The sequence below is a fragment of the Microtus pennsylvanicus genome, chromosome 11, assembly GCF_037038515.1.
Source record: "Microtus pennsylvanicus isolate mMicPen1 chromosome 11, mMicPen1.hap1, whole genome shotgun sequence".
NCBI lineage: Eukaryota > Metazoa > Chordata > Mammalia > Rodentia > Cricetidae > Microtus > Microtus pennsylvanicus.
The window spans coordinates 67827694-67855057 of record NC_134589.1 but is presented as its reverse complement, the minus strand read 5'-3'; the positions used below and the strand labels follow the sequence as shown (position 1 = coordinate 67855057).

At 43.3% G+C, this 27364-nt stretch overlaps 1 protein-coding gene across 3 annotated transcripts in view; it reads left to right on the top strand.

The window, feature by feature from the left end:
* The window catches only part of Kif3a (kinesin family member 3A), a 38621-nt gene extending 15855 nt beyond the window's left edge, over nucleotides 1–22766 (top strand). Inside the window, exons 6-18 of one of the 3 annotated variants that reach the window (XM_075992639.1) lie at nucleotides 2112–2251; nucleotides 2791–2988; nucleotides 3258–3432; nucleotides 5379–5477; nucleotides 7293–7364; nucleotides 12283–12439; nucleotides 12820–13000; nucleotides 13172–13282; nucleotides 13884–14009; nucleotides 16478–16531; nucleotides 16804–16872; nucleotides 17325–17449; nucleotides 19532–22766. In XM_075992639.1, the coding sequence (XP_075848754.1) occupies nucleotides 2112–2251; nucleotides 2791–2988; nucleotides 3258–3432; nucleotides 5379–5477; nucleotides 7293–7364; nucleotides 12283–12439; nucleotides 12820–13000; nucleotides 13172–13282; nucleotides 13884–14009; nucleotides 16478–16531; nucleotides 16804–16872; nucleotides 17325–17449; nucleotides 19532–19580 (1556 nt within the window). In that variant the 3' untranslated portion in view covers nucleotides 19581–22766. The remainder of the gene's footprint in view (nucleotides 1–2111; nucleotides 2252–2790; nucleotides 2989–3257; nucleotides 3433–5378; nucleotides 5478–7292; nucleotides 7365–12282; nucleotides 12440–12819; nucleotides 13001–13171; nucleotides 13283–13883; nucleotides 14010–16477; nucleotides 16532–16803; nucleotides 16873–17324; nucleotides 17450–19531) is intronic. The other 2 variants (XM_075992641.1, XM_075992640.1) reach the window with 2 other exon arrangements.
* The last annotated feature ends 4598 nt before the right edge of the window (nucleotides 22767–27364 follow it).

Below are 27364 nucleotides of genomic sequence, written 5' to 3'. Positions count from 1 at the left end.
ACTGCTGCATATTTCTCTTGACACACACCCACTCTCACACTCATTCACTCACACACACTTCTGTATCGTTCTCGCTCGCTCGTTACTCAGCACTCATTCATTTCCTCACACTTCTCTCAGCCCTCTTTCTCTCTCTGCATTGCTGCCCTCTCCTCTCCCACAGACAAACTCTGGACAGTTAATTGTAAGTTACATTTTCAGGGCCCGACTCATACTCAAAACCCAAGATAAGTCATGTAGTTTCTCTTGGGCTAGAATGTCACAGTGACTGGCCAGTGAACAACTGTGGCCTTACACGTAGCTGTAAGCTGGTGAGGGTTCCCAGACAGTAAACAGTTGACTGAACCCTGAGGCTGGGGAGTACATGCAGACCAAAGTTGCTTCAAGCTCTGGTCTTGACTCAGTAAAACAACACCTGGGAAAATGACCTCATGTATTTGTCTCTAGGGACAACCAGATAGTCTCTAGGGGCAGCTAGCCTGCTTTGAATCTGCTCTGAAGTCTAAAGTTACTGTGTAAAAGGCTGTCTTTGTGACTGAGAACCCTGTGTCAGTCTGAGTAATGTAAAATATTCTAGTATTATTTCTGTTCATCAGAATTATACAATAGTAGAAGTCATCTTCCTGACCATCCACAGCTATGTGTGCCCAGTGGATGGAATATTTTCATGAGATAAACACACAAGCAGTGGGAATGCACCCAGAGCTGTTCTTAGGGAAGAAATGAAGTGACTCATGAGAAACTACAGACAGGAGCATTGGCTTCCAGAGCCGGTGGCCCCATGGCCTTTGTAGATGAGTTGGCTTGTTAAACACTAGTTAGTTGTCACTGCTCTACATCCCCATGGCCTTTCTAGATGAGTTGGCTTGTTAAACACTAGTTAGTTGTCGCTGCTCTACATTCCCATGGCCTTTCTAGATGAGTTGGCTTGTTAAACACTAGTTAGTTGTCGCTGCTCTACATTCCCATGGCCTTCCACACCCAGTGTTCAGGAGGCGGAGGAGATGGGCTTCTGAGATTGAGGCCAGCTTTGTCTATGGAGGGAGTTTTAGACCAGACAGAATTGTCTTGTCCACACTGGCCTCAAGCTTGTGATCCTCCTGCCTCAGGCTCCTAAGTACTAAATTAAAAGAATGAACCTCTACACTGATTGCTTAGCTTGCGCTAAAATTTTTGTTTGTTTACTTTTGATTTTAGCAAAAGTCTCACAGGTAGTTCTGGTTGGCCTGGAACTTGATATCTAGATGAACCTGGCTCACAGAGTTCCACCTGCTTCTGCCTCCTAAGCACTGAGATTAAAGACATGCACTATCCATGCCAAACTCTTCATGGTTTAACAAAGTTCCTGTGGAATTGGCATCTTTTGATACTGGTGGATATGGATCTACCCTGTGTGTGTATGTGTGTTTTAAAGATTTATTTTATTTATTATATATGAAGTGTTCTGTCTGCATGTTTGCCTGAATGCCAGAAGAGGACACCACATCTCATTACAGATGGTTGTGAGTCACCATGTGGTTGCTGGGAATTGAACTCATGACTTCTGGAAGAGCAGACAATGCTCTCCCTCTGAGCCATCTCTCCAACCCCACATCATGTTTTTAATGACCGATTAGTGACTTAACTATTCTATAGTAGATTAAACAATATTGTATTGGATCTTTCTGGTCTCACTGTTTTAAATAGTGTTGTACTGATTTCTAATGTGTGTGTGCAAATCAGTCTGTGGTTTAGAGTCCCAAACAAAATTCTCTCTGGAAAGAGTTGTCAGCAATTCTTTTCCCATTTATTTATCTATCTATTTGTTTGTTTGTTTATTATATACACAGTATTCTTGTCTGCATGTATGCCTGCAGGCCAGAAGAGGGTGCCAGATCTCATTGTAGATCGCTGAGGATAACTCAGTTGGTAGAGTGCTTATCTAGCATGCACAGAGTCCTGGGTCAATCCCCAGCACTCCTTAAGCTGGGTGTGGTGGTGCAGGAGGTAGAGAGATAGGAGATCAAAGTTCAGGGATAGCCTGGGCTACAGAACACCCTGTGGAAACAAAAAAAAAGTAAACGTAAAGGCATTCTGTTACAGTTTTTAAGGGTTTCTTTTCTTTGTTAAAGGTTCTGTTGGTGCAACTAACATGAATGAGCACAGTTCAAGGTCCCATGCTATTTTTACAATTACTATAGAGTGTAGCGAGAAAGGTGTTGATGGAAACATGCATGTCAGGATGGGGAAGCTCCATCTTGTGGATCTCGCTGTAAGTAACAGGACGCTACTTTTTCCCCTAAAGATTGATTTATTTATTATGTATACAGTGTTCTGCCTGCATGTGTGCTTGCAGACCTGAAGAGGGCACCAGATCTCATTACACCTGGTTGTGAGCCACTGTGTTAGCACTGGGAATTGAACTCAGCACCCTTGGAAGAGCATTCAGTGCTCTTAACCTTTGAGCCATTTTTCTAGCCCACAGGATGCTACTACTTAAGGGAGAGTTGTTCTTGTGCTCCAGTTATCTGCTAATAAAAATTAAAGCCAAAAGGCATGGTGTACATGTGATTTTAAATTGCTTATTATTGTGGGATATCTGACAGTAGACACAGTAGCATTATGACTGCGCTTTTTTTCACCTACTGCCTAGACTTTTTTTTGTCTATTCTTCCTTCTTCCCTTATTGTTTTGAAGTGAATTCCAGATGCTACATGGGATATTTTAAATTACTTTTAAAAACCCATATTTTAGAAAAGTACTTCTTGGTTTAAAAAAAAAAAACTTTAGTTTTTATCTGTTTATTGCTAGGGGTCAGAAAGACAAGCGAAAACTGGAGCCACGGGACAGCGCCTCAAGGAAGCTACAAAAATCAACCTTTCACTCTCCACCCTGGGCAATGTCATCTCTGCCTTGGTGGATGGAAAAAGCACGCATGTGCCATATCGGAACTCTAAACTGACGCGTCTTCTGCAGGATTCCTTGGGAGGGAACTCAAAAACCATGATGGTAAGACTTCAGTCATGGCATAGTTAATTTGTCTAAGGCAAATTTAAGATTCTAATTTATTTCTATAATTGATGTGAATAGCATTTTACAAATCAATTCCTTTTCTTTGTGTATTACAAAATGTAATTGCCTGTGGTTGTATTGTTTCCATACCTATATGATTGATACCGGTTTTTCGAAGACTAAACCGTCTATCTAGTTTGGGCATTTGTTTTAGTAATGATGATATTAGTAGCTGTGTAGAATGATTTACGTTTCTAATTCAACAGTGTGCAAATATTGGGCCAGCAGATTATAATTACGATGAAACCATCAGTACCTTGCGGTATGCCAACCGAGCCAAGAACATTAAAAACAAAGCGAGAATTAACGAAGACCCTAAGGACGCTCTGCTTCGTCAGTTCCAGAAAGAAATAGAAGAGCTGAAGAGAAAGCTTGAGGAAGGTAACTTCTCACAAAGCTTACTGTAGTTGAGGCTTGCTGGTGACCACTGCATTTACTTCCAGAACAACCTGCCAAGCACTAGCCTCTAGCATTGACACTTAAGGTATCTTAGGCATGTGCATCTGTGTGTGTTGGACATGTGTGAGTGCAAGCACATTCATGCCATGGTGTATGTGTGAAGGTCAGAGGATGCCTGTGGGAGCTGATTCTCTCTTGCATTATGGTTTTTGAGATTGAACTCATGGCAGACTTAGAGGGCAAATATTTTACCTCCTGAGCCCTTTGTTAAATTATAACATTGACATTTAAAAATACTATTTCTGAGGAATATGAGTCTTCTAAGAAAATGTTTTTTGTTTTTTCCTTTTTTTCCTTTTTGGTTTTTCGAGACAGAGTTTCTCTGTGTAGCTTTGGAGCCTGTCCTGAAACTTGCTCTATAGATCAGTCTGGTCTCAAACTCACAGAGATCCGCCTGCTACCTCAGCCTCCTGAATGCTGGGATTAAAGGCATGCACTACTATTGCCCGCCAAGAAAATGTTTTCGAAGACCATCTAGATTACAAAGTTTGAAGTCCCAGCTCCTAATGGTGGTGGCGGCTGTGCACACCTTTATTCTCAGCACTTGGGAGGCAGAGGCAGGCCAATCTCTGAGCTCGAGGCCAGAGTGAGTTCCAGGACAGCCAAGTCTACATAGTGAGTTCAGGACATATACAGTCTACATATACAGTCTACATAGTGAGTTCCAGGACAGCCAATGCTACACAGAGAAACTCTGTCTTGAGAAAACAAAACAAAACAAAAACAGGAAAGTTTGAAGTCCGACGGATGGTGATGAGGAGCTTCCTGATCAGTTCTGGAACTCCCACGCCATTAACAGGGGGATGAACCCTCTCTGACTGGTATAGACTCCCTGTACAGCAGGTGAAGGGCCTGGAGTCTAAGCCATTGGAGTCTCTGGGGGAAGACCCAGAGACCACTGGTGTGTCTGGGGAAAAAGCCTGAGAACCACTTCACAGATAGTAAAGTTGTGTTTTTAAATGGCCACTAGGTGGCATTTGTAGCCAGTTTGTTTTTAAGATCTTTTATTTAGGGGTAGTTAGTGCTGAATGCATGCCTTCATTTTGATGATTTCATTTCCTTCCCCTCTCTCTGCCTCTCCCTTCCTCCCTCCCTCCTTTCCTCCCTCTTTCTCTCCTTCTCCTTCTCCCCAGGGTATCTCTCAGTAGCCCTGGCTGTACTGGAACTCACTATGTAGACCAACCAGGCTAGCCTCAAACTCAAAGATCCACGTGCTGTCTCTGCTTCCCAAGTGCTGGGATTAAAGTCGTGCGCCACCACCGCCAGGAGTTCTCTTAGTCCTTGTGATGGTGTGGCTGTGCACATTGGGTGGACATGTTCTAGTCCCTGTGTATGTGCTGGGCACGCAGCCAGAGGTAGTCGTATCGTCATATTCTCTGTGATGTGCTTGACTTCATTTTTATTCTTCTGACCCTATGTTCGGTAGGCAAAGGCATTAAAGGACTTTTTTGTTTGTTTTGTTTTTGAAAAGATTTCAAAAGTCTAAAAAATAAAAAAAAATTAATTTTTCTAAGAAAGTAAAATAAAATTTCTGTGTACATGTGTGTGAGGTTGCATGTGAATATGTGCATGTGTGCATGCTTAGAGACGATAACAGAATGTGTCCAAATACTGTTCATTGTTTCGGTGGGCAAGGGGAAGACAGGCTCTCTCATGGACCTGGAACTCCCCAAGTAGGCTGGGCTGGCCTGTGAGCAAACCCCAGAGATCACCAGTGTACACCTGCTTGTCAGGTACACTGTGAACATTTAGGTAGATTTTCAATTTGTGTTTGAGCAACAAAAATGTAATGAATTGAATGAATATAGGCCTTTTCTAAATAGCCAGGGACTTGGTACAGACTAAAAATGGTTAAATTTCTGTCCTAGGGGAAGAAGTTTCAGGCTCTGACGTTAGTGGGTCGGAGGAGGATGATAATGAGGAGGGTGAACTTGGAGAAGATGGAGAGAAGAGGAAGAAGAGAAGGGGTAAGTTCTCTTCATGTTCTGATCGCTCACAGCTGGCTAGAATTGTTCCCTGATGATGTCCACTTTATATTGGCATTTTTAACTATGGTATTGGTTCCAGCAGGGAACTTATGCTGTATATGGTTAACTTTGTAAACATTCTCTCTGGTTAGGTTTGCTTACCCAGGATGCCATATCGTCTCCTGTAAAATTTTAAGTTGTGAAACTGTGGTAGGAGATATACTGTCTTCCAGTTTTACATCTGTGTTAGGTCCCTATCGGTTTTTGAAACTAGGATAACGTGAGATTTTTCTTAAAGTGATGTTAGCCTTTAAAAATAATTTGCAGGTGGTGAGCTTGTGTGAGGAATACAGTTTTTCACTGAAGTCCATCCTTTTTTTTTTTTTAATTTTTTTGGTTTTTTTGAGACGGTTTCTCTGTGTAACAGCCCTGACTGTCCTGGAACTAGCCCTTATAGACCAGACTGGCCTTGAACTCAAAGAGATCCTCCTGCCTCTGTCTCCCAAGTGCTGGGATTAAAGTCGTGTGCCACCACTGCCCCCCCCCCAAGTTCTTTCTTTGTAAACTGTGTGGCATCCTCACCCTTTGGAGCAGCTTCCAGCATGAACTGCTTTGCTGAGGCTACAGAGGGCATAGAGAAAAGAAGGCCCCTGCCTCATTTCAAACCCCGAGCGCTCCTCAGCTCCTGCAGGCTGCTGCACAGTCATAGTTAATCAGTCTTGGTGAAAACAAGCCCATCACTGCTCGGTGGGAGCCCAAACTAAAAACTGAAGATTTTGTACATCCAGAAGACAGAAAAAGCACCAAGTAGGGCAGAAGTTGGCAGAGTACAGTGTGCTGGCCAAATCCATGTGGAGCCTTTTTTTTTTTAAAGTGTTCTTAAAGCAGCCACAATCATTTGTTTACGTGTGATCTATGGCTCTTTCACATCAAAACACTTGACCTGGTCCTTTACAAAAACTCTTTATCAGTCCCTGACTTAAAAAGTGTTTTTAACCGGGTGATGACGCACGCCTTTAATCCCAGCACTTGGGAGGCAGAGGCAGGTGGATCTCTGTGAGTTCGGACCAGCCTGGTCTACAAGAGCTAGTTCCAGGACAGGCTCCAAAACCACAGAGAAACCCTGTCTCGAAAAAAACATAAAAAACAAAACAAAACAAAAAAAAGTGTTTTTATTCATAGCTAGTTTTTCAGAGTAAAATAATGTTTTTTTTGACTTGAACTGAGAGTAGATTTACTAAAAATAAATTTATATAGAAAAAAGTGCCACGGTTTAATATATTAAAATATTTTAAATATGTTTTAACTTGTGCTGAGAAGCTTAACATTTTTCTCTGAGCCTTGTTAATTATGCTGTCAAGCTTTAGACATAAGTAAAATCTGGTAGCGTGTTTTGGGGGGATGGGGACTTGGAGACAGTGCCTTGTCTATAATAAAGGGCGGCTGATTTCAGTAATGTGAATTGTGTGATTTTTTACATTTTAAAGCTGTTTCTTTTTCTTAGCAGTGTGTATAGACAGACTTGCATGTCACTAGGTGACATTTTGGTCATTTCAACCCTCTGAATAATTATGTTCAGATGAGTAGTGGGGTTTGCACTACTGCAGATCTGTAAAGAAATGCAGTTATAATCCCGCATGGCTTTGTGACAAGGAAGCAGCTGGACTTAGTTGTAAGCTAGAGTGAGTCGCTCTTGAATGCAAAGCTTGATTGTCCTCTAAATTCTTCCTACAGAACTCAAGTTTTCTCTGTGTATTTTTGTTCATTTCTTGTTCCCTCTCTCTGGTTCCGTGGGCTCGTTTCTTTGTCTTCCAGGCAGTAGCAGCAGCAGTAGCTCAGACTCCACATGTTCTGTCATAGAGAAGCCTCTGGATGAGTTCTTGCCTCGTGAGTGGCGGCCCTCACCTTCTCTAACAGAGCTCTGGCTTCTCCATCACTCATGGGCTTCATTTGAGAGATGCTGCCCCACTCCCTGTCATGACTGGTTCATGTTGGGCTCCCAGGAGGAAAGCATGTGGCCCCACCCTGCCATGGCTTCAGTTAACTGTGAAACATAGGCCAGAGCCTATGTTTGAGACAGTAGAAGAAAGATTCATGCTTTTGCTGCTGAGATAATGTCAAGAGAGCCAGTGAGCTGTGTGAAAGAATAATTCTCAGGATTCTATTTTATGCTTCATTATATGTTTTTAATTCTGGTCAGTGTAAGAGATGTGAACAACACATCTTGAATCTCTACGAGTACAAATTAATGTTTATTGGTGCAGCGGCGCCCAGTGTAACAGGCCGTGTGTGCTCCAAATAAAGGATGAGCGAAGCCTGAGGCAGGTGAAGAAGACCGAGTAGCGCTTCATCCCAACTGGATGCTTCCCCACTCCTGATATCGGTCAATTTTGAGACTTTTTCTGTGATTAGAAAATTCGGAGTCACACAGAGTGCATAAAGTCTGTCTAGACTTCTTTAGTCTTAGATATTTTTTTAACTGTAAGTTAAAAAGCATTATTTAATTTTGTCTATTTCTACTTTCAGAAGAAAATGGAAGTGATGCTTGCTTTCACCACCTTGCAGCTTGCTGTCTCTTAAAGCATTATCTGTGTCCTTACCTTTTCCAGACTAATGGCAAAGGCCATTGCTTTTAGCTTTACTAGGGAAAATCTCAGGAATCTCAAGACACTGTGTCTGTTGACACTGTTGAAGCAAATTACCAGAACAGCTGACCTCACCGGATAATTTATAAAATACATGGCATTGTTCAGACACCACATAGAAGCACAGTTTTGTATTATAAACTGTGAAATGAGAGAAAATATATGAGAGGAAGCATTGTAATTTAGTTTTCTGTTCTAACACTTACCATTCTTAGAGAGTAGTTATATGAAAGTAAGTTACAAAATGAGTTGTACCTTATTCAATTCAAGACTTTTTTTTTCCAATTCAAGAAGCTTTAATTGCTGTTTTCATACCTAGCATTTAACTTTGTTGTCATAACAGGGATGCGTTGGGGAGGTGGAGAGATTATCGTCCCAGCATGTGGTTGCTGTGTGTAACTTGTGTGTATTACCCTCCCATTAAATATGAATGGCCATTCAATGTCCCTTGCTTGAATCATCAGCTGTCATTTATTTATCTAGTCATTATTTAATCACCCAGAACAATCAACACGTAGGCTGAATGTAAGTTTGCTACTATACAGGTGCACTTCATTTTACGTATTTAGAGAGGGCTGCTTACAAATCAAGTTAGGAAATAAAATATTGTGAACTTACTGCCTTTAAAATTCATTAACCCTATTGTTAATCTCACGACCAGTATAAACTTGTGCAAAATAGTTTATCTGTGTAGTTGCTTCAGGTCTACCTGGTGGATTTTCTTAAAATGGGGAACACCTGTAATTTGTCTTTATAGGAGAAACATTGAATTGGGAAGTTTTGGAGATGGACAGTGAGAGCTTTGTTGCTTTTAACTTGCAAATTTTAAAAATTGACTTCATTTTTGTTTTTGCCCTTTTAGATATTTTTGCAGGTCTCAGTAGGTTCCCAATTCCATGTCTGTAATCCATCAGCATATGCACTGAGCTGGTCCACTTGCAGGGGCACTGTGGGCACCTGGGATTGTGTGGGAACCGCAGAGGGGATTGATTGCGTCTAGCATTCGTGGTGTCTTCTTATGGAACATGCTTTCTTTTTCTGTGGACTCTATTTCAGTTTTGATTATTTGATTCATGTCTTTGCTCATGCCAAGTGAATGCTGTTACACGTTTTCTCTGTTTTACAAAGGAAATAATGTTTTCCTTTCTTCCCTCCTCATCTCTGTGCACATGCTTCCTGTCTGCGACTCGCTTACCGCTTCTTTGCAAGACCAAGCAGGTTGGTGTGATTGGCTCGCACTCCACGTGGTGCAGCTACTCATTCTCTCAAGACCTTTTATTTAAGTTCTTCACATTTTTTTTAATTTAATAATTTTTACAAGGTAAGTATCTGTCTTTTTTTTTAAAATTCCATTTTAACTATTTTAAAAAACTTTTCCCCTAAATCCTTAATGATCTACTAAACCAATTTTTGAAAATACACTTATAATTGATTTGACATTCAGGCCAAGAGTCCACACCACGGGTGCTTGTGATGCCGGTACATTAGTGCTACCTTACACCCTCCTGCCAGGTCACCTTCACTCAGGTAGCACCTGGGAAAGGGGAAGGGAAAGGCTCACTACCTCCCTTTGACATCAGAATGCCCTTTTAGATTTCTTTCTTTTTTTTTTTTCCTTAGACAGGGTTTCTATGAGTAACAGCCCTGGCTGTCCTGGAACTCAATTTGTAGACCAGGCTGGCCTTGAACGCACAGAGATCCTTCTGCTTCTGTCTCCCAAATGCTGGGTTAAAAGTCTGTGTCACCATCACCCAGCTGCCTTTTTAGATTTATTTACTTAAAATTTTTGTGCAAAGTTTTATCATGGGGAACTAGAAAAGTTTCTGAGATTGTTTTGTTTTTTAAGTTGATTTGGTTGAGGAGACTGTGTATGTATATATTTGTCCTGGGAAGGAACCCAGGGCTTTGCACCTGGTGGCCAAGGACTGAGCTACGCCCCCATCTCCTTTTAAAAATGTCTTTAGAGGGGCTGGAGAGATGGCTCAGCGGTTAAGAGCACTGATTGCTCTTCCAGAGGACCCGGGTTCGATTCCCAGCACCCACATGGCAGCTCACAACTGTCTGAAAATGCAGTTCCATGAGATCTGACACCTTCACACCAACAAACATAATAAAGTTAGATAAATAAATAAATAAAAAGTTTAAAAAAAAACAGGCTGGCTTTGAACTTGGGGCAGCCTTCCTAAAAAAAAAAAAAATGTCTTTAGAAGCACATGTAGTCTCTTATCCCATTGGAGGGATGGACATGCTCAGTGGCGCACAGGGGCACAGACCACTTCAGGCTCCTGCAGCTCCTTCCCAGTGGAGGCTAAGACTTGTACACAGGGGAGCACAGGCTCAGGATTAAGGCATCAAGGTACCTTACAAGTAACTATGGGTCACCAAATTTTTACTTTTTACGCAGTCACATTTAACTTAAAGTGTTATTTGAAAAATAATACCATGGCTTGTCACGGTGTTTCTGCCTAGAGCCACATGGGACTTGAATGTGTGGACTTTTGAACTGACCCTAGATGTGTAGAGAGTGTCTTTGTGAAACCCTCGTGCACAGTGAGACACCTGCTTCTAAAACATGGGTTTGAAGGGATTACTATGTAAGGCAATCAGTTCATCAAGAGACAGTGTTTATATATTTTTATGGGCAACCCTTTTGTATTACTCCCTCCTGATGGGTTTTTGGAGCTCTTTATAACACTAGCAAAACAAAAGACTAAAAGTCCAAAATTCATTTATTGACCTGTCTGTACCTTTAGTACCCATGCCTTCTACACACACTATTTTGGTTTTAATGTATTTGCAATTTTTCTCTAAACATTTGTAATCCTGAGGTGGAGGTTACATACATGTTTTATTGTTGCATATACTTCCTGAAAACCTCAACTTAGACTTTTCTCCTCAAATTTTTATGGATAAAAAATCTTTTCAAGTAATTCAATTGGGAATAGAAGTTAACTTATTTATGAAAAATTTTCTTCTACAGCGTAATTTAGAACATTAAAGGCAGGTGGCTGTGCCAGTAGACCGAGGCCCACCGCTGACACGGAGTGCAGTGAATCACACCACACCAACTGCCTGGATCACAGCTCTTAGTTCCTCTTTGGTTTTGTGCCTAGATTTTGCTTTAGACTTTGGTTCTGTAGAAGGAAGGATGCCATTAAACCCTTGAGTTCCTAATGAGATTTTGTGTTGAGTTGAAAAAGCCTATGCATGACCCTGCCTTTCATGATTCCTACAAGAATATACTCAGATCTGTGGTGCAATCATGATTGTTTTTCAGTCCCTTTTCCTTCTTAGCAGGAGGAGCTGGGTTTGGGGTGGAGACGTTAATCTGTAATCCTCCATCCTCGTCCCTCGGGAAGGAAGTTGAGAATGGCAGACTCTCAGCAGAGCCTCAGGTCTGACAGTTCTGTGAAATGCTTGTTGTTCCGAGGGAGCGCGTTTCTAAGAACTTGCATCAGCCAGAAATGAACTGTCATTGGCTCAGTTTCAGAACCGTTTTAATAAGCTAGTGTTTGTTTTCTCTTTCTGATTTTTTTCATCTAACTTGATGGCGTTGAGGTTCACGGATGAGCTTTGTGTGAGCAGGCTACGTCCATACACCTACGCATGCTTGGGCATTGCAGTCAGCTGGAAGCTGCATTCCATCTTATTAGTTGGTTTTGCTTCTACTGACTGTTGTTTCTTAGCATATTTGATCAGAGTTAGGGACTTTGGTGGTCTAGTTTGACATAGTAAGTTACTTTGGAGGCTCATATGTGATTTACCAGTGCAGCTTATCAGTGTAAAACACCTGCTGTAAATGAGTAACTTACATACTGGCTGTGAAAATGATTGAAGAATCATTTTCCCTTTTAGCCTCTCTGCCATTTGGGGACCCACAAGCTTTGCTTTTTTATTTGGCTTTCCTATTACTTTCTTTCCCTATTTTTCTGCTCATCTACTTTGTTTCTCTCTTTTTTTTTGTTTTCCCCTTACATATCATTATACAGTTGGACAACAGTTTGAATTTATTAATGAATTTAAAAAGTCTAGGAACTACGAAGTAGAAACGGAAGTTTAACATTTGCTGACTGGGTATAGACAGTGTTATACCAAGCTAATTCTTATGTCTGAAACATTGACTGCTTTTAGTGACTGCTGCAATTACATGACTCAAATAGGTAAAAAGAAAGTTTCCCCAGATAAGATGGTGGAAATGCAAGCGAAAATTGATGAGGAGAGAAAAGCATTGGAAACAAAACTTGACATGGAAGAAGAAGAAAGAAACAAGGCTAGAGCTGAACTGGAGAGACGGGAGAAGGACCTTCTGAAAGCCCAGTGAGTGTGGTGGGGTCCAGACAGGCTCGTGGCTGCAGTTTCTGTGTTCTTCATAGGACTGTGCATCAGGAAAGTCAAGCAATTAAAAAATAATCTAAAGCTTGATCTTTGTCTCCAAGATCGCTGTTTTAGGGTAGAGGGTCCATCGTGTGTGATATTTTTAAAGCTTGGGTCTTTCTGATCATTTAATCTCTGTAGGAGAAAATATTGGCCCATGTGAATGATACCTTAGCTGATGAATTAATGCCATGTAGTGGTGTGATTTGGAGAGATAAATCACATGACTGAGTTTTTCTAAGTGCATCTTCAGTTCTCCTTCAATGGGGGAGTGAGATTAGAGCGGCAGACAGGAATTTAGAGTGCTCTCCTCTTCCTTATAGACAAGAGCACCAGTCTTTGCTGGAAAAACTCTCTGCTTTGGAGAAGAAGGTCATTGTTGGTGGTGTGGACTTGTTGGCCAAAGCTGAGGAGCAAGAGAAGCTTCTTGAGGAGTCCAATATGGAGCTGGAGGAGAGGAGGAAGAGAGCTGAGCAACTTCGGAAAGAACTCGAGGAGAAAGAGGTGACGCCATGTTGAGTATGGTGTGTGAGGCATGTCTGCCCTTTCCAGAGGGAAACTTCCAGAAATAGGGTGGAAGCAGACTTGAAGACAGTAGTTAGGAAACATCTAGATCATTTGTTGCATTGAATTTGTGACTTGAAACTTTCTGAACTTAACCTGTTCTTATCATAGCAAGAACGCTTGGACATTGAGGAAAAATATACCAGTCTGCAAGAGGAGGCGCAGGGAAAGACCAAGAAATTAAAGAAAGTCTGGACCATGCTGATGGCCGCAAAGTCAGAGGTTTGTGTCTTAGAAACTGCCCACAATGCAGTTGAGAATCTTAATGTGAGCTTATGGGTTTTTTGTTTTGTTTTTGTTTTTTAAGACAGAATTTTTCTATATAGCAGGCTGGCCTTGAACTCAGATCTGCCTGCCTCTGCCACCTGAGTGCTGGGATTAAAAGTGTGACTACTGCCTGCTGCCACCACCGCCCCCACAACCTAGCTTTGTGTGGTTACAGTTGTAAAGCACTAAAACACTCCTTTCTGTGTGTTTGCAGTGTTGTCCTGCACGGCTCTAAGTGACACAGCCTAGCCAGTGACAGTGTCGGTCTGTGCACGAACTGGCCAGTTCTCACCAGGCCTTATAGACCCCTGTCCTGGGCTAGGTGCAGTATTTGTGATTAAAATCTTGTTTTGTTTTTTGTTTTTTTGAGATAGGGGTTTCTCTTTAGCTTTGGAGCCTGTCCTGGAACTCACTCTGTAGACCAGGCTGGCCTCGAACTCACAGAGATCCGCCTGCCTCTGCCTCCCAAGTGCTGCAATTGAAGGTATGTGCCACTGCCGCCTGACTTATTGCTTAAAATCTTGTTTGCTTTATACTGTCATGGGTTCTCTGGTAGATGGCTGATCTCCAGCAAGAGCATCAGAGAGAAATTGAAGGCCTCCTGGAGAACATTCGGCAGCTCAGCCGTGAGCTTCGGCTTCAGATGCTCATTATTGATAACTTCATACCTCAGGATTACCAGGTGAGGGGAGAGTCTGATTTAGACATTGGTCATTGGCAAGGGCTAAAGAATAAAGAATATGCCCGTGTAATTAATTAAGATGTTACATGTTCACTTTGCAGCTGTCCTCTGTAAAGCTTTCTTGAACTAACGCCATCATATAAAAGTGACTTAGGGTTACTATTGCTGTACTAAAACAATATAACAGAAGCCACTTGGGGACAAAAGGATTTATTCAACTTACACTTCCACATTAAGTTCATCACTGAGGGAAGGCAGAACAGGAACTCAAACACACCAGGAACCTAGAGGCAGGAGCTAATGCAGAGGCCATGGAAGAGTGCTGCTTACTGGCTTGCTCAACTTGTTTTCTTATAGAATCCAGGCCCACCAAACAACGTATAGCACCACTCACAATGGGCTGGGCCCTTTCCCATCAATCACTAATTAAGAAAAATACCTGCCAGGCAGTGATGGGACACATCTTTAATCCCAACACTCAGGAGGCAAAGGCAGGCAGGTCTGTGTGAGTGAGTTTGAGAAGACAACCAGGGCTACACAGTGAAACCCTGTCTCAAAGAAAATGTGTTACAGCTGGATCATACGGAGTCATTTTTCAACTGAGGTTCTCTCTTTTCAGATAACTCTGGCTTGTGTCAAGTTGACATAAGACGAGCCAGCCCAAAAGGTGTTAGTTTTCTTTAAAATGCAATTCTCTTTGTGAGTATCTAAATATCTAAATAAGAATGTGTCAGTCCACTGAAAGGAAGAATCTTGGTTCATGTAAATGCATGAAATCTAGGTGAAGGTCCTGTTGATTTATTGACATATTTTATTAGAAAGTAGAGATGGAACTGGAGAGGTGGCAGTGGTTAAGAGCACTGCCTGCTCTTTCAGAGATCCAGATCTAACCCCACATGGCAACTCACAGCCATCTGTAATTCCAGCCCTGGGGATCCAACACCCTCTTTTGTCCTCACAGGCATCAGGCAGATGTGTGGTGCACAGACACACATGCAGACAAAACACTCATGTACATGGAGTATATGCATAGCTACTTTCTTAAATAAAAAATCAGAATATGCTGCTGTTCTCTGTGTGTGCATAAAATAGAACATGAAAATGCTCATTATAGTCATCTTTACAGTTCAGTAACACTGAAGACACTGACTTGGTTGTGCAGTCAGCCGTCAGCACTAGTCGTTTTCAAACGGGGCAGTTGTTGACCACTAGCATAATTTAAAATCTTATCTTTTTCTTTAAGTATATGGGAATGTGAGTTTGTGCACAGAGTCTAGGCTAGAGTATTGGGTCCCCTCAAACTGCTGAGTGTGGATGCTGGGATTCGCCACAGGTGTGTGCAAGTGCAGTGAGCACTCGGCCCTGGAGCCATCTCTCCATCCCACCTTCTAGTAGATTCACAATGTTGTCAATCTCAGAAAAGCTGTGAGAAATTTTTCTGAAATTTTCCCTTCAGACCTCAGTTTCCCTGAGTCTGTGCTGGGTTTCTGGTACACTCCTGGATGTCCCAGTTCCATGTTGTGACTGATAACCCAAGTTAGCTGAAAGCTAGACTGTGACCTGTTTCTAGCTGAGTCCTTTCCCAGCCTTTCTACCCTTGGCCTCTTCCAGCCCAGCTTGCCCGTCCTCCTGATTGCCAGGATTCAACTTTGGCTTTTTTTTTTATGTAGTTGAATAGTATCCACATGTGTTCTTAAGAAGTGTGTGTCTTTAAATTTATTTTTATTTTATGCATATGGATGTTTTCCTTGTATGTGTGTGTATGTATGTATGTACGTACCATGCACATGCCTGGTGCCCACAGTGACCAGAAGAGGTGTCGGGTCCCCTGGAATTAGAGTTACATACTGTTGTGAGCCACTGTGTAGTGCTGGGAACTGAACCTATTTCCTCTGCCAGAAAAGTTGGTCTTAACCACTCAGCTAACTCTTCAGCCCAAGGACTGTATATTTTTAAATGCTTGATGCAGTATGTCATGTTTAGAAACAGCTTTTTTCACTTAACACTGATGGAAGTGTAGGTCTAATGGGTCAAATTGTTCAGCAATAAAGGCTTATTCTGTAAACCTATGACCTGAGTCTGATCCCCGGAACCCACGTGAAGAGAGAACTGACTCCATAGAGTTGTTCTCTGACCGCCACATAAGGACCATGACTTCCATGACTTGTCCCTACCCCTGTCATGCGTGTCTGTGTGTGTGTGTGTGTGTGTATGGGAGGGAGGGAGGGAAGGAGGGAGGGAGGGAGAGAGAGAGAGAGAGAGAGAGAGAGAGAGAGAGAGAGAGAGAGAGAGAGAGAGAGAAGTGCCCTTAAAAAGAGCTTAGTTGAAGGCATGGGGAGGTCAGAGGGATTCTCATGAGCAATATTAGTGACAGATACAGGAGAGCCACACATTTCTACTGTCAGTTCTGGTCCTAGTTTTCAGTGTTGTAACTGTTGACTAAAAGTTGGCTTTGACTCTTTCTAAAGGAAATGATTGAAAACTATGTCCACTGGAATGAAGACATAGGAGAATGGCAGCTGGTGAGTATTCACCCTGCATGAAATTATGGCGTGGAGCCTGTGCGGGCTGCTGTGGAGGAAGGTGGTGCTGGGTGGATCATATCAGAACTCGGTGGACCATTCGTGGCAGTGCATCAGGCCTGGTGCTTCTGGGTGCTGGGCAGCACATTGGAGCCTTTCTGCTCCAGGGTTCACATCATGTTTGCTAGTGAGCCGTCAGGATGGCTTACAGCGGCCTTCCCAGTTCTCAGTATTGATTTAGACATTTCTCTTCCCTCTTTTCCTTTTTTGAGAAATGTGTGGCCTACACAGGAAATAACATGAGGAAACAAACCCCAGTGCCTGACAAGAAGGAGAGAGACGTGAGAGCACTTTACACACTTGTTTGTCTTTACTAGAATGGGGGTCGCTTGCTGCCTTGTTCCTAGTGTGTGGGCTGAGCCGTTCTTTGGTGGGGCTGTTAGGACAGGTCTGCTCTTGGGCATGCACTTAGCAAAAGTCACTCCTGGCTGTTGTCACTCTCTTGTGCCCTCTTCACCGTCTGGGCTGTGGGATGTGGCGGGAGACTAGGATGCCTTGCTTCCCTCAGTCTCAGGTCATCCAAACTGCTGGTTTTAGAGAAAGGAAGACAGTTTTCTTTACGTCTGGGCTCGTAATTCTCCAGCTTAGAGTGCATTTACAGGGTAGGATAGAAGACTCTCTTCAAAAGGGTATTTGATTTTGTTGTCTTTTGCCCAGTGTCAGTTTGTGTTTTAAATCTTCCTCAAATCTGATTTAACTTCATGTGTGTGTGTTCGTGTGTTCGTTCTTGTAGCCTTTTGAAGTAGATCTTTCCCACGTGTACCTCGCCTATACAGAGGAGAGTCTGCGTCAGTCTTTGATGAAGCTAGAAAGGCCACGGACCTCCAAGGGGAAAGCAAGGCCAAAGACTGGGAGAAGGTGAGGACAGCCCCAAGGCCTAAAGTCCTAAAGTGACTGTGTTGTGATACTATGGTTAGATATATCTCAAGGAAGCCAAACTTTAGTTAACATGATGCGTGGTTTGAAGTTACGTTCTTATGCAATTACAATTTGATAAGCAAAATATGGATAAAGAATTGTACTCTGTGAGTTCAAGGCCAGTCTGGTCTATAGAGCAAAAATTTCAGGACAGCAAGAGCTGTTACACAGAGAAACCCTATCTCAAAAAACAAACAAAAAGAATTGCATTCTGGGACCGTTGTAGTGGCACACACCTTTTATCTCAGGACTTGAGAGGCAGAGGCAGGCAGAGCTCTTGTCTACATTTCAAATTTCAAAACAGCCAAAACTGCAAAATGAGACCCTATCTCAAACAAAACAGAAACAGAACTGCATTCTTTCAGACTTCTGCCCATGGGAGGAGCAGAGCTAGTTTCAGCTTGCCTTGTTCGTTCCTAGAGTTTACCTACCACCTACTGTCTTGTCTAGGGTCTTAATTTTCACACTAATTCTCCTACTAAGTTGCCTAGTTAGGCTCCTCAAATACTATATTCATCCGGGTGGTTTTCTGACAAAGATATTGCCTCAGGGACGTTGATTTCTCAAGGGAAGCGTGTGTTTCTCTCTAGCACCGCTTGAGACTGTCGAGTAGTCAGTGCTTCATCTCGTCAGCGCATGGGAAGCCGGGGCTGGCAGTGCTCCTCGTGTTCCTACACTGAGCTAATTTGCACCAGTTGCAAGACTTTTGCTTTACATATAAGGTGACATTAATGGGTTTTATGTCTTTATGTTACATAGTTTTTTAGATGTAATATAACACTAAAAATGTTGGAGTCATTAAACTATGGCTAGAAAGAAACAGCTACATGCTAAGATGTATAATAATATTTTTGCATTTTTTAGCATTTAGATGAAGTGATTTAAAGATTTTCATATGCTAGCCGAATCTTCACATGGAATCTTTATAATATATAAGTATTTATTTTATCTTTATGTGAGTGTTTTGCCTGCATGTTTATATGTGCACTGGTGTCAGATTTCCCGGAATAGTTGGTTGTAAGCCACCAGTATGGGTATTGGGGTGTGAACTCGGGTCCTAAGGAAGAACAACAGTGCTCTAAGTGTCATGCTATCTCTGCAACCCCACACGTGTAATATCAGGGAACAAAGTAATCTGTCCTGAAAAACAGCTCTTGAGTGGTCCCTCCCTGTTAGAGGGTTAGTAGATCCTCCTCTGAGCTCTGTGGTCGTTAGGAAGATGCATTTCAGATGTGGCAGATGGTAATGAGCCAGGCAGAGAAGGGCAGTGGAGCAAGCTGGTGAGTGGTTCTGTCCCTCATTAGTGTAGGAACAGAGGCCCCATTATTACTGGGCCAGTGTCTTTATAAAGAGAATCCAGATTGCTTTCATGAGGTCTCTCAAGTTCAGCTACATTTTTTAAATTGTATAGACCTTAAAACAAATAATTTGATAAACTATTAGATATAGTTTCTATAGTGCACCACTATAAAATACGCTTTTTGTTTAGCTTAATTTAAAGAAAATATTTGTGGGCCAACGTGATCCAGACTCAACTCTGTAACAGAATCAAAAACTAGTCTTCGTGGGAAAGAAGCAGATATGTGCGCTAGATGATGTGCTTGTGTTCTCTGTGAGGGCCCATGCAGTGCTTTGTGAGAGGCGTGCAGGTCAGTGTGCTGACAGAGCAGAGAAGGCACATGAGAGTGCTGTAGGCTCAGACACTGGGAGTCCTGCTTCTCTGAGGCTCTCTGTACTGTTAGCCTCGGAGGAGATGACCAAGGGACATCCCTGATAAGCTTAGTGGACACCTGTCTGCACCTTGCCTGACCTTGTGCTCAGCTCCTCACCACTCTGGATCACTGTACTGTGGCAATTTGTTCTTGTATTTGCTTTTGGTAACCTTACCTACTCTGGGTATTGATCAAACTGCTGTGGTCAGGCATGGCCAGTGTTGGTCCATTGTGGACTCCGGCCATGTGATGTGTTGACAGTCTGTTAGGGAAGAGCACTCACCTTGCATTTTTTTTCTTCTCTTAACAGAAAGCGTTCTGCAAAGCCTGAGACCGTAATTGATTCTTTACTTCAGTAAATGTTACAGAATTAAGGTTACAATAAAAAAGAGCGATATTCTCATGCCTGGACAGAAATCCTTAATTAAGACTCTGAGGACACCTGTGTAATTCATATAATGTAAGCTGTAAATTATGGAGTGAGGCTGGAAATAGTAATTTTCCTAATAATTCTTAGACTTTGAAGTTTCTGTAACATATAAGTGTGCATAGGTCATGACTGTTGGGGATGCCACGCTGTGCAGCAATGCTCTGTGGAAGGAAGGGCGCAGTTCTTACAGAACATTGTGGTTGTACGTGAATGTGTGTCTCTTAGCTTTGTACTCAGCTATTGTGTATCTAGATAAGTAGAATCTCAGAGTAGAAGAAAGTCTGTCTTGTTTGCACACAGTGCAAATGCCTGGGGGCTCATCTAAACAGTAACTTCTCCTAATACCTGTAGGCCTGTCTCAGTGCATTCTGACTTTATACTGATGTTCGTTGCATTTAGGTATGAGATGACTGACTTTATGGATCTCCTGTAGAAATTGTATAATTTGACAGCTTTGCAGTTTGCATTTTAAAGGTACAGTTTGAGCATGTGCTTCATCTGGCCACCCTCCACCAGTTTCTCTCACCCTAACTCCACCCACATTAGCCTTTCTTGTTGTTGCTGGCTTGGTTTCCCTCCCAAAGCTAACACTGACCACCTACCCTTGCTCACACACGTTTTTAAAGGTTTCCCTGGACATACGGCTTACAGACACTCTATTGCTGCATTTTAAGTTTTGATGGAAATGACTGTATACAAATTGAAACCAGTCTCATTTTTCAGAAAATGAAGCTAAACCAGAAGAATACCTTTTAATTTTCTTTATAGCATTTACATACATAGAAAATGCTGTTCTGAGTTTCTTCTGTTGGTTAATCCACTTAGGCCATATTCCTCTCCGAAAAAGTTATATTCAATATATAGTAAAATAAGTTATAATAAATTTTTATAATAAATGTTTTTACTTTTTTGGTGTCTACTTATAAAACTTTTTTTTTTTTTTTGGTTTTTCGAGACAGGGTTTCTCTGTGGTTTTGGAGCCTGTCCTGGAACTAGCTCTTGTAGACTAGGCTGGTCTCGAACTCACAGAGATCCGCCTGCCTCTGCCTCCCAAGTGCTGGGATTAAAGGTATGCGCCACCACTGCCCGGCGATAAAACTTTTTTAAGGTTATGAGCTCTTATGCTTTGGAAACCTATCATGCTTTCTAAGTTTGAAATTGTGCGACCACTCCAAGCTCTTGATTACAACGGTTTTGAGACTTCCCAAGTTAGGATTAACTAGGTTAGTATGATTTTAGTAGTTTGGGTAAATAATGGCTTATAATTACAGAGCTGTGTGTAGGCTGTGATTGACTGAGTAGAGGTGCAGCCTGGTGAGGTGATGGAAAATGTGGAGTCTTCCAGAAAGAGAGTGTCCTGTATGTGCAGTGTGTGCTGATGTGACCGTAGCCACGGTGGCAGTGTCCTCAAGGTAGTGAGTGGCCTGGGTACTGTGGCACACTGAGCAGAGTGTGTGTCTCATAAAGGCTCATGTGAGCCAAGCGTCTTGGTGATGTCTAATTTCTTCATGGTGTAAATTTAACTGTTAGTAATGACAGAATCTTAATTTAACCTGTAAGGAAAATTAATCTATGTGCTCTCATTTTAAAGTCTGTGCTTCTATCATCTAACAGTTTAGTTGGCCTGGAAGGAATATCTGCTGTGAATTAAACTAAAACATTAGAGATGTTGATTCTCTAATGTGTGTTAAAACCTATAACAATAACAAAATAACTCCATAAAAACTGAAAATATTGAGAAAATTCTCTAAACATCTTAGAAATTTTGTTTGCTTGCTTGTTTCTTGTTTTGAGATAGGATCTCTCGGTGTTAGCCCGGGCTGGCCTGGGACTCAGGATTCTTCTGCCTCAGCCTCCAGGTGCTATGATTACAGGTGATGTCCTAATACCAAACAGTGTGTTCATGAAAGCATTTGCTCTGACCAGGCGGACATGGTTCATTTCCTGAAAACCGTGTTAGATTCTTGCCGGGTTGGGAGGTCCGTTTGAAGACGGTAGGACACCCACTTCTGTCACAGCAGCACTGACTGCTCCTCACTTCCTGTGTCTTTGTCCACAAAGGAGGAGTTTGTATTTTCAGTGATGATTTCTTGAATGGATAGAGATGAAGAACAAACTTGCTTAATGTTTAAAATAAATGTACAGATTTTAAATGAGTGGGACAGACCTATAAATAGGGTATTGATGAGTATCCTTTTCCCCTTAATTTATAAAGTAATATTTATTTACTTGAAAGGAACCCTAGTAGGAAGTTGGCTCTGACAGCCAGGCTCTCTACTCTGTCTGTTGTGATGTTCAGGCTTAGCCGAGGGAAGGCTGTGCAGCCAGTGTTTCCCTGACAACAGGATCCTCTCACAAGATGTTTACATTCTGGAGAAGGTGATTTTCTAGTTTGTGTTTTTGGCAGTTGGAATATCAAGGTTGTTTTGCAGGGGAAAGTGTTGCTTCATCTACGACATGGTTTTAAAGTCATGATTACAGTTTTAATGTTTCTGTTTTCATCTTAGGTTTAGAATGTGTCCCGTCCTCTTTGCCCCCTTTTAAGGCGTAACACAAGGAACACCCTCTTTCCTATAGAGCTGTGAGTTATGGATGGGCGATGTTTACATTTGCACACACCGTGTCCACCCAGTTTTTCCTCCCTCCTTTCATTCTGAGATAGACTCCCATTAGCCTAGGCTGGCCACAAACCCTCTATGTAGCTCAGGCTGGCCTTGAACTCCTGATCCTCCTCTACCTCCACCTCACAATTGCTGGGATTACATTTATGCACCACTACACCCCAACCCCTCTCCCCCATGTCTTAATATATAGAATTGTTTTCTTCTTTGTTCTTTTTCTTTTAACTACTAGAAAACACAGTTTTTCCTAGTGCCTTTGAGCTGACCCTGCAGTTTTGACTAATTAGAATTCGTGAAAACCTGAGCAGCATTGCTGTATTGCTGTTACCAACCAGGACACAAACTGTATAATAAGTTGGCTGTGTTAATTCAAAAACCACACTTGGGTTGTATTTTATGTATAAATTGTATTTGTTTAAGTTGTATATATCAGTGTTGTGTGCACATGCAGCATGATAAGATGAGAAATAAAATTCCTCCCAATGCCTACTGTCTTTTAAGAGATTTTTATTTTGTTGTGTCTGCTTACACATGTGTGCACCATGTGTGTGCTGTGTGCCTGTGTTGACCAGAGAGTGTTGGGTCCTTTGAACTGGAGTTACAGTTATGAGTTGCCATGTGTGTGGTAGACAGGCTAAAGAAGTTCAACATGGGCCTTGAGAAGGTTTGACTTAATGATTACTTTAAAGAACTTTTTTTATTCCAAGTTAACATACAAAGTGACTGCGTGTTGTTTGCCATTTTCAGACATGCATTTCACTAGGCTTTGCTCACATTCATCCCCCTTGCTTGCCTCGGTGGCCCCCTTTTCTACCCAGATAATCTTCTCTCTGCTAGCTTTTATAGAGCCCCCCTCTGCGCCAGACTGCGGCCATCTTCAGGAGTCCAGCTTGGAAAGGAGGTGCAGGGAATGTCGCCCCCAACTGGGGTCCCGGCTTCTCTATGGCTGTGCCGATGCCACCATCTCCCCTCATACTTCCCCAGTGAGTCTGAGGCCGTAGACAACTAGGGCAGAATTACTCTTGGTTATGGGAGGGAGGCAATGACTGGGCACTTGAGAGGACTCCAGGACAAGCCCCAAGAGCGAAGTTCTCTAAAGCCTGATGTCCTCTAGGAATGGATGGCTTCACGGTTTCCTTCTTAAGGACTAAGTTGTTTTATGAGTTTGCATGTTTGCCTGCATCTATGTCTGCGCACTGTAAATGCGCCTGGTGCCTACAGTCCCAGGAGAAGGCATCAGATCCCTTAGAACTTGGGTCCTGGAAGCTGAATTCCAGCCCTGCAAGAGCAGCCAGTGCTCCTAACTGCCCAGCCAAGCTGTCTGCACAGCCCTCAAGAATTCTTCCGATTGCTAGATGATCTAATGAATTAGATAATTTAATGAACTAGATGATCTAATGGCCTCCCTATCTCTGGCCTGGTTGACCATTCCCTACTCCTTTCTTTGAGACGAATAGCATTAGTTTGGGGGGAGGCACATGAGTACACCTCGTGTGTGCGTGTGTGCAGGTGCAGTGTTCTTACGCTCCAAGGGACCACTGGTTAGGCCAGGCTGGTGGACCCGGGAGTCCCAGGTATGGTCCTTTCTCTGCCTCCCCAGGCCAGATGCTGCTATGCTCTGCTTCTTAATGGGTGCTGGGCCAAACTTAGCACTTCACTTGCTGAGCTGTCTTCTCAGCCATGTCCCTTCTCCGCTTTTAAGATTTTATTTTTATTTATGTGTTTGGTGGGAGTGAGGGTGGGGAGGTATTTGCCCATAAATGGAATTGCCAGTGGAAGCCAGAAGGGAGCGTCAGATCCCCTTAAGCTGGAGCTACAGACATTTGGGAGCCACACAGCATTGGTGCTGGAAACTAAATGCCAGTCCTCTGGAAAAGTAGTCTGTGCTCTTAACCGCTGAGCCATCTCTTAGGGGCCCCCCACCCCAATGCTTTTTGTTTGTTTGAGACAGTCTTGTTTAGCCCAGGCTGGCCTCCAAATCTGTACAGAGACAAGAGTAACCTTCAGCTTCTGATCATCTTGACTCCACCTGGTTGCTGAGATCACGGGCAGTAGACACCAAAGGCTAGCCACCATTGCTGTTTCCTGCCCTCATCTTTTCCAGTGAATCACTCAGTTCCATTGTAAAACCGGGCAGTATCTGAACGAGTGGGAATTACCGTGAGCCCAAGTCCAGCAGGAACAGTCCAGGGGCTCTGAAGCCTTTGGGGTCTGAGCTTCAGGCTGAGGGGCAGGGCCTCCAGGCACATTTGTTAGTGGACTAGCAGAATTGCTCCTTAAACCGTTTGATTTGCAAAGCAAATCAGGTATTCCGTCTTCCTTCGGAAGCTGAGCCCTTGTGTGGGAAAGTGGAGGTGAAGAGGCTACTTCAAAAACAACCTGTTTCCTCTCAGCATTTATCTTGGGCTTCCTGCGACCCAACCTTCAGGTTACTTTTATCAGTGTTATCAGAACATCGGGCTGTCTCACCCAGACACGGTGTGGCTCTCTGAAGCCTGGGACAGATCAGATGTCCTCCCACACCTGCTCCCCTCCCCCAGCCTCTCAGAGGACTGGGGAAATTTGAGTTGTAATCAAAGGCTGTGTTTCTCCGATTGTAGCTAAGAATTTAACTGGGACTTTACAACTGAATAAAATTTTCTCAGAGTCTGATACCAATCTGAACAAAGAGGATATTGCCTAACCCAACCTAAAAGTGCCAGAGAGGCTGCAGAAACCCTATGCTGGCCTCACTTCTGATCTCCACCTAGAGTCTTGCCCCACCCACCCCCCCTGGACAGGCGGCCTCCGTTCTGTTGTTAAGTTACCATACAGAATGGTTGGTTTCTATGTAGCACCCTTGTGCTCAAACACCGTCATAATGTGATTAATTAGCTCTCATCGCCCTCTCCTCCATCCTTCCTCCAAATAGTCCTGGCTTATGCTTCTCACACGTCACCCCACCCCTGTAGGTCCCCCCTCCCTTAATTCCCTTTCACTTTACACATGTGCACACACTCTGAATACACACAGATTTAAATCCAGATTCTGCATAAAACGGAAAAATTTGTATCTGGCTTTATTTTGCTTAACATAATCTCGGGCTACATCTGCTTTCTGTAAACACCATGATTTCATTCTTCATGCCTAAGCATGAATCCACTGTGTGTCCGAACAGCATATCCTCTATCTGTTTATCTGTCGGTAGATATCTTGGTTCCATATCTCCATGCTTCACAGAGCTACAACAATCGTGAATGTACGAGCATCCCTGTGGTGTGCTCACTCACAACCCTCCCGGTTCATAGTAACTGAAGCACGCGGGAGACCTGTGTTTAGTTCTTTGGGCACCTCCACATCAGTTCCCACAGTAGTGTCTAAGTGTCCTGGGTAAGCGTACCTTGGGACCGGGGAGATGGCTCAGTGGGTAAGGACACTTACGGAGTAGGCATGCCGACCTGAGTTCCCATCACCAGCACCTACACAGATGCCAGGTATAGCAGCTCAAACCTGCCCAGAGCTAGGTGGAGACAGGTGGATCTGGGGCACTCGCTAGCCAGCCAATCTACCCTATAGGGTGAGCTCCAGGTTAAGTAAGATCCTGTTTCAAGAAGCAAGATAGTCCGGGCGATGGTTCAGAGGGCAAAGGGGTTTGCTGTGCAAACCTAACAGCCTGAGGTCAGTGTCTGGTACTGACCTAAAGGAGGGAGAGAGGACTGACTGTTCTTCAGCATGTATGCCATGCCGCACAGGTACACACAGGCATCCACTCACACCCACTTAAATGCATACATACGGGCATGCACTCACACACTCGCATGCGCACGCACATTCAGAAAAAGAAAGATAGTGATTGAGAAAGACACATGCAATTGTCTGGCCTTCACATTGCAATGTAAAGTCACATGCCCATATGTACTTGTGTGTATGCGTACACACACCCACACAGAGGCAGTCTGGAGAGCTAAGGTGGGAATATAATGGTCTCAGGGTGGGAGACCAAGAGGGCTGGGGGTACTCTACTGTGCACAAGGCCCTGGGTTCAATCCCTAGTACAGCAGGAGGTGGACTCTTAAACCTTTCTTTTCTTTTTTAAGAGAGGCCAGTTCAAGAGATGTCAGCCATGACAGTTACTTAAGGAACTACAGTGCCCAGGAGTGGAACCCTATCTTGTGTTGAATAAATTAACCCTGCAAGTTAACAAGACATCGGCCCCAAGATGCAAGACAGCCCCTACCTGCCCTGGATGAAGATTGATAGAGCTGAGCCCCTGACCTGTGTGTTGAAGGAGCACAACACGCCTCTTCCACAAGGAAGCTGGCTGCTGCATTTTGCTTTGAGCTGCCCCATCCTTGGAGGATCTTGATACTGCGGGATGCCACCTGAGAGGACAGGTGCAGGCAGACAAAGAAAAACCAAGGTCACAGGCAATGGTGCAAAGAGAGCAAAAAGAATCCCAGGAGCCAGGCGGTGGTGACGCACGCCTTTAATCCCAGCACTCGGGAGGCAGAGGCAGGCAGATCTCTGGGAGTTCGAGGCCAGCCTGGTCTACAAGAGCTAGTTCCGGGACAGGCACCAAAGCTACAGAGAAACCCTGTCTCAAAAAACCAAAAAAAAAGAATCCCTGGACCATTTTTTAGATTACGTTTATTTGTTTGCATGTGTGCATGTGTGTGCATGAGCAGTTAGGGACACGTGTATGCAACAGCACCTGTGGCGGCCAGAGGACAGCTTGTGGAAGTCAGTTCTCTCCTCCTACCATGTTGATCCTGGGACCAAACTCAGGTGTTTAAGCTGGGCCGTCTTGACTGGCACATCCCATGGCATTCTTATTAGAGGCCAACATTTCTTAATGCACCCCCAAAAGTGTTGCACACAAGACACAGCTATATGGTTTTGTTAGGCATTTATCCACTAGGTACTGATTACCCATTGCCAAGTGCCAGTTAGAGATAACCTATCCAGTGGTTGAGGGCAAAGCCGTGAGGATAGGGACAATGGGAGAGAGCCGATGGTACCATCTTCGCTGTCAGTGACAAGGTACAGTCCACCGAGCAGGCGCTGGCTGTGGCTAGGTAGCCTCCGTAACTGCTCCGATCACAAGCCCCAAGAC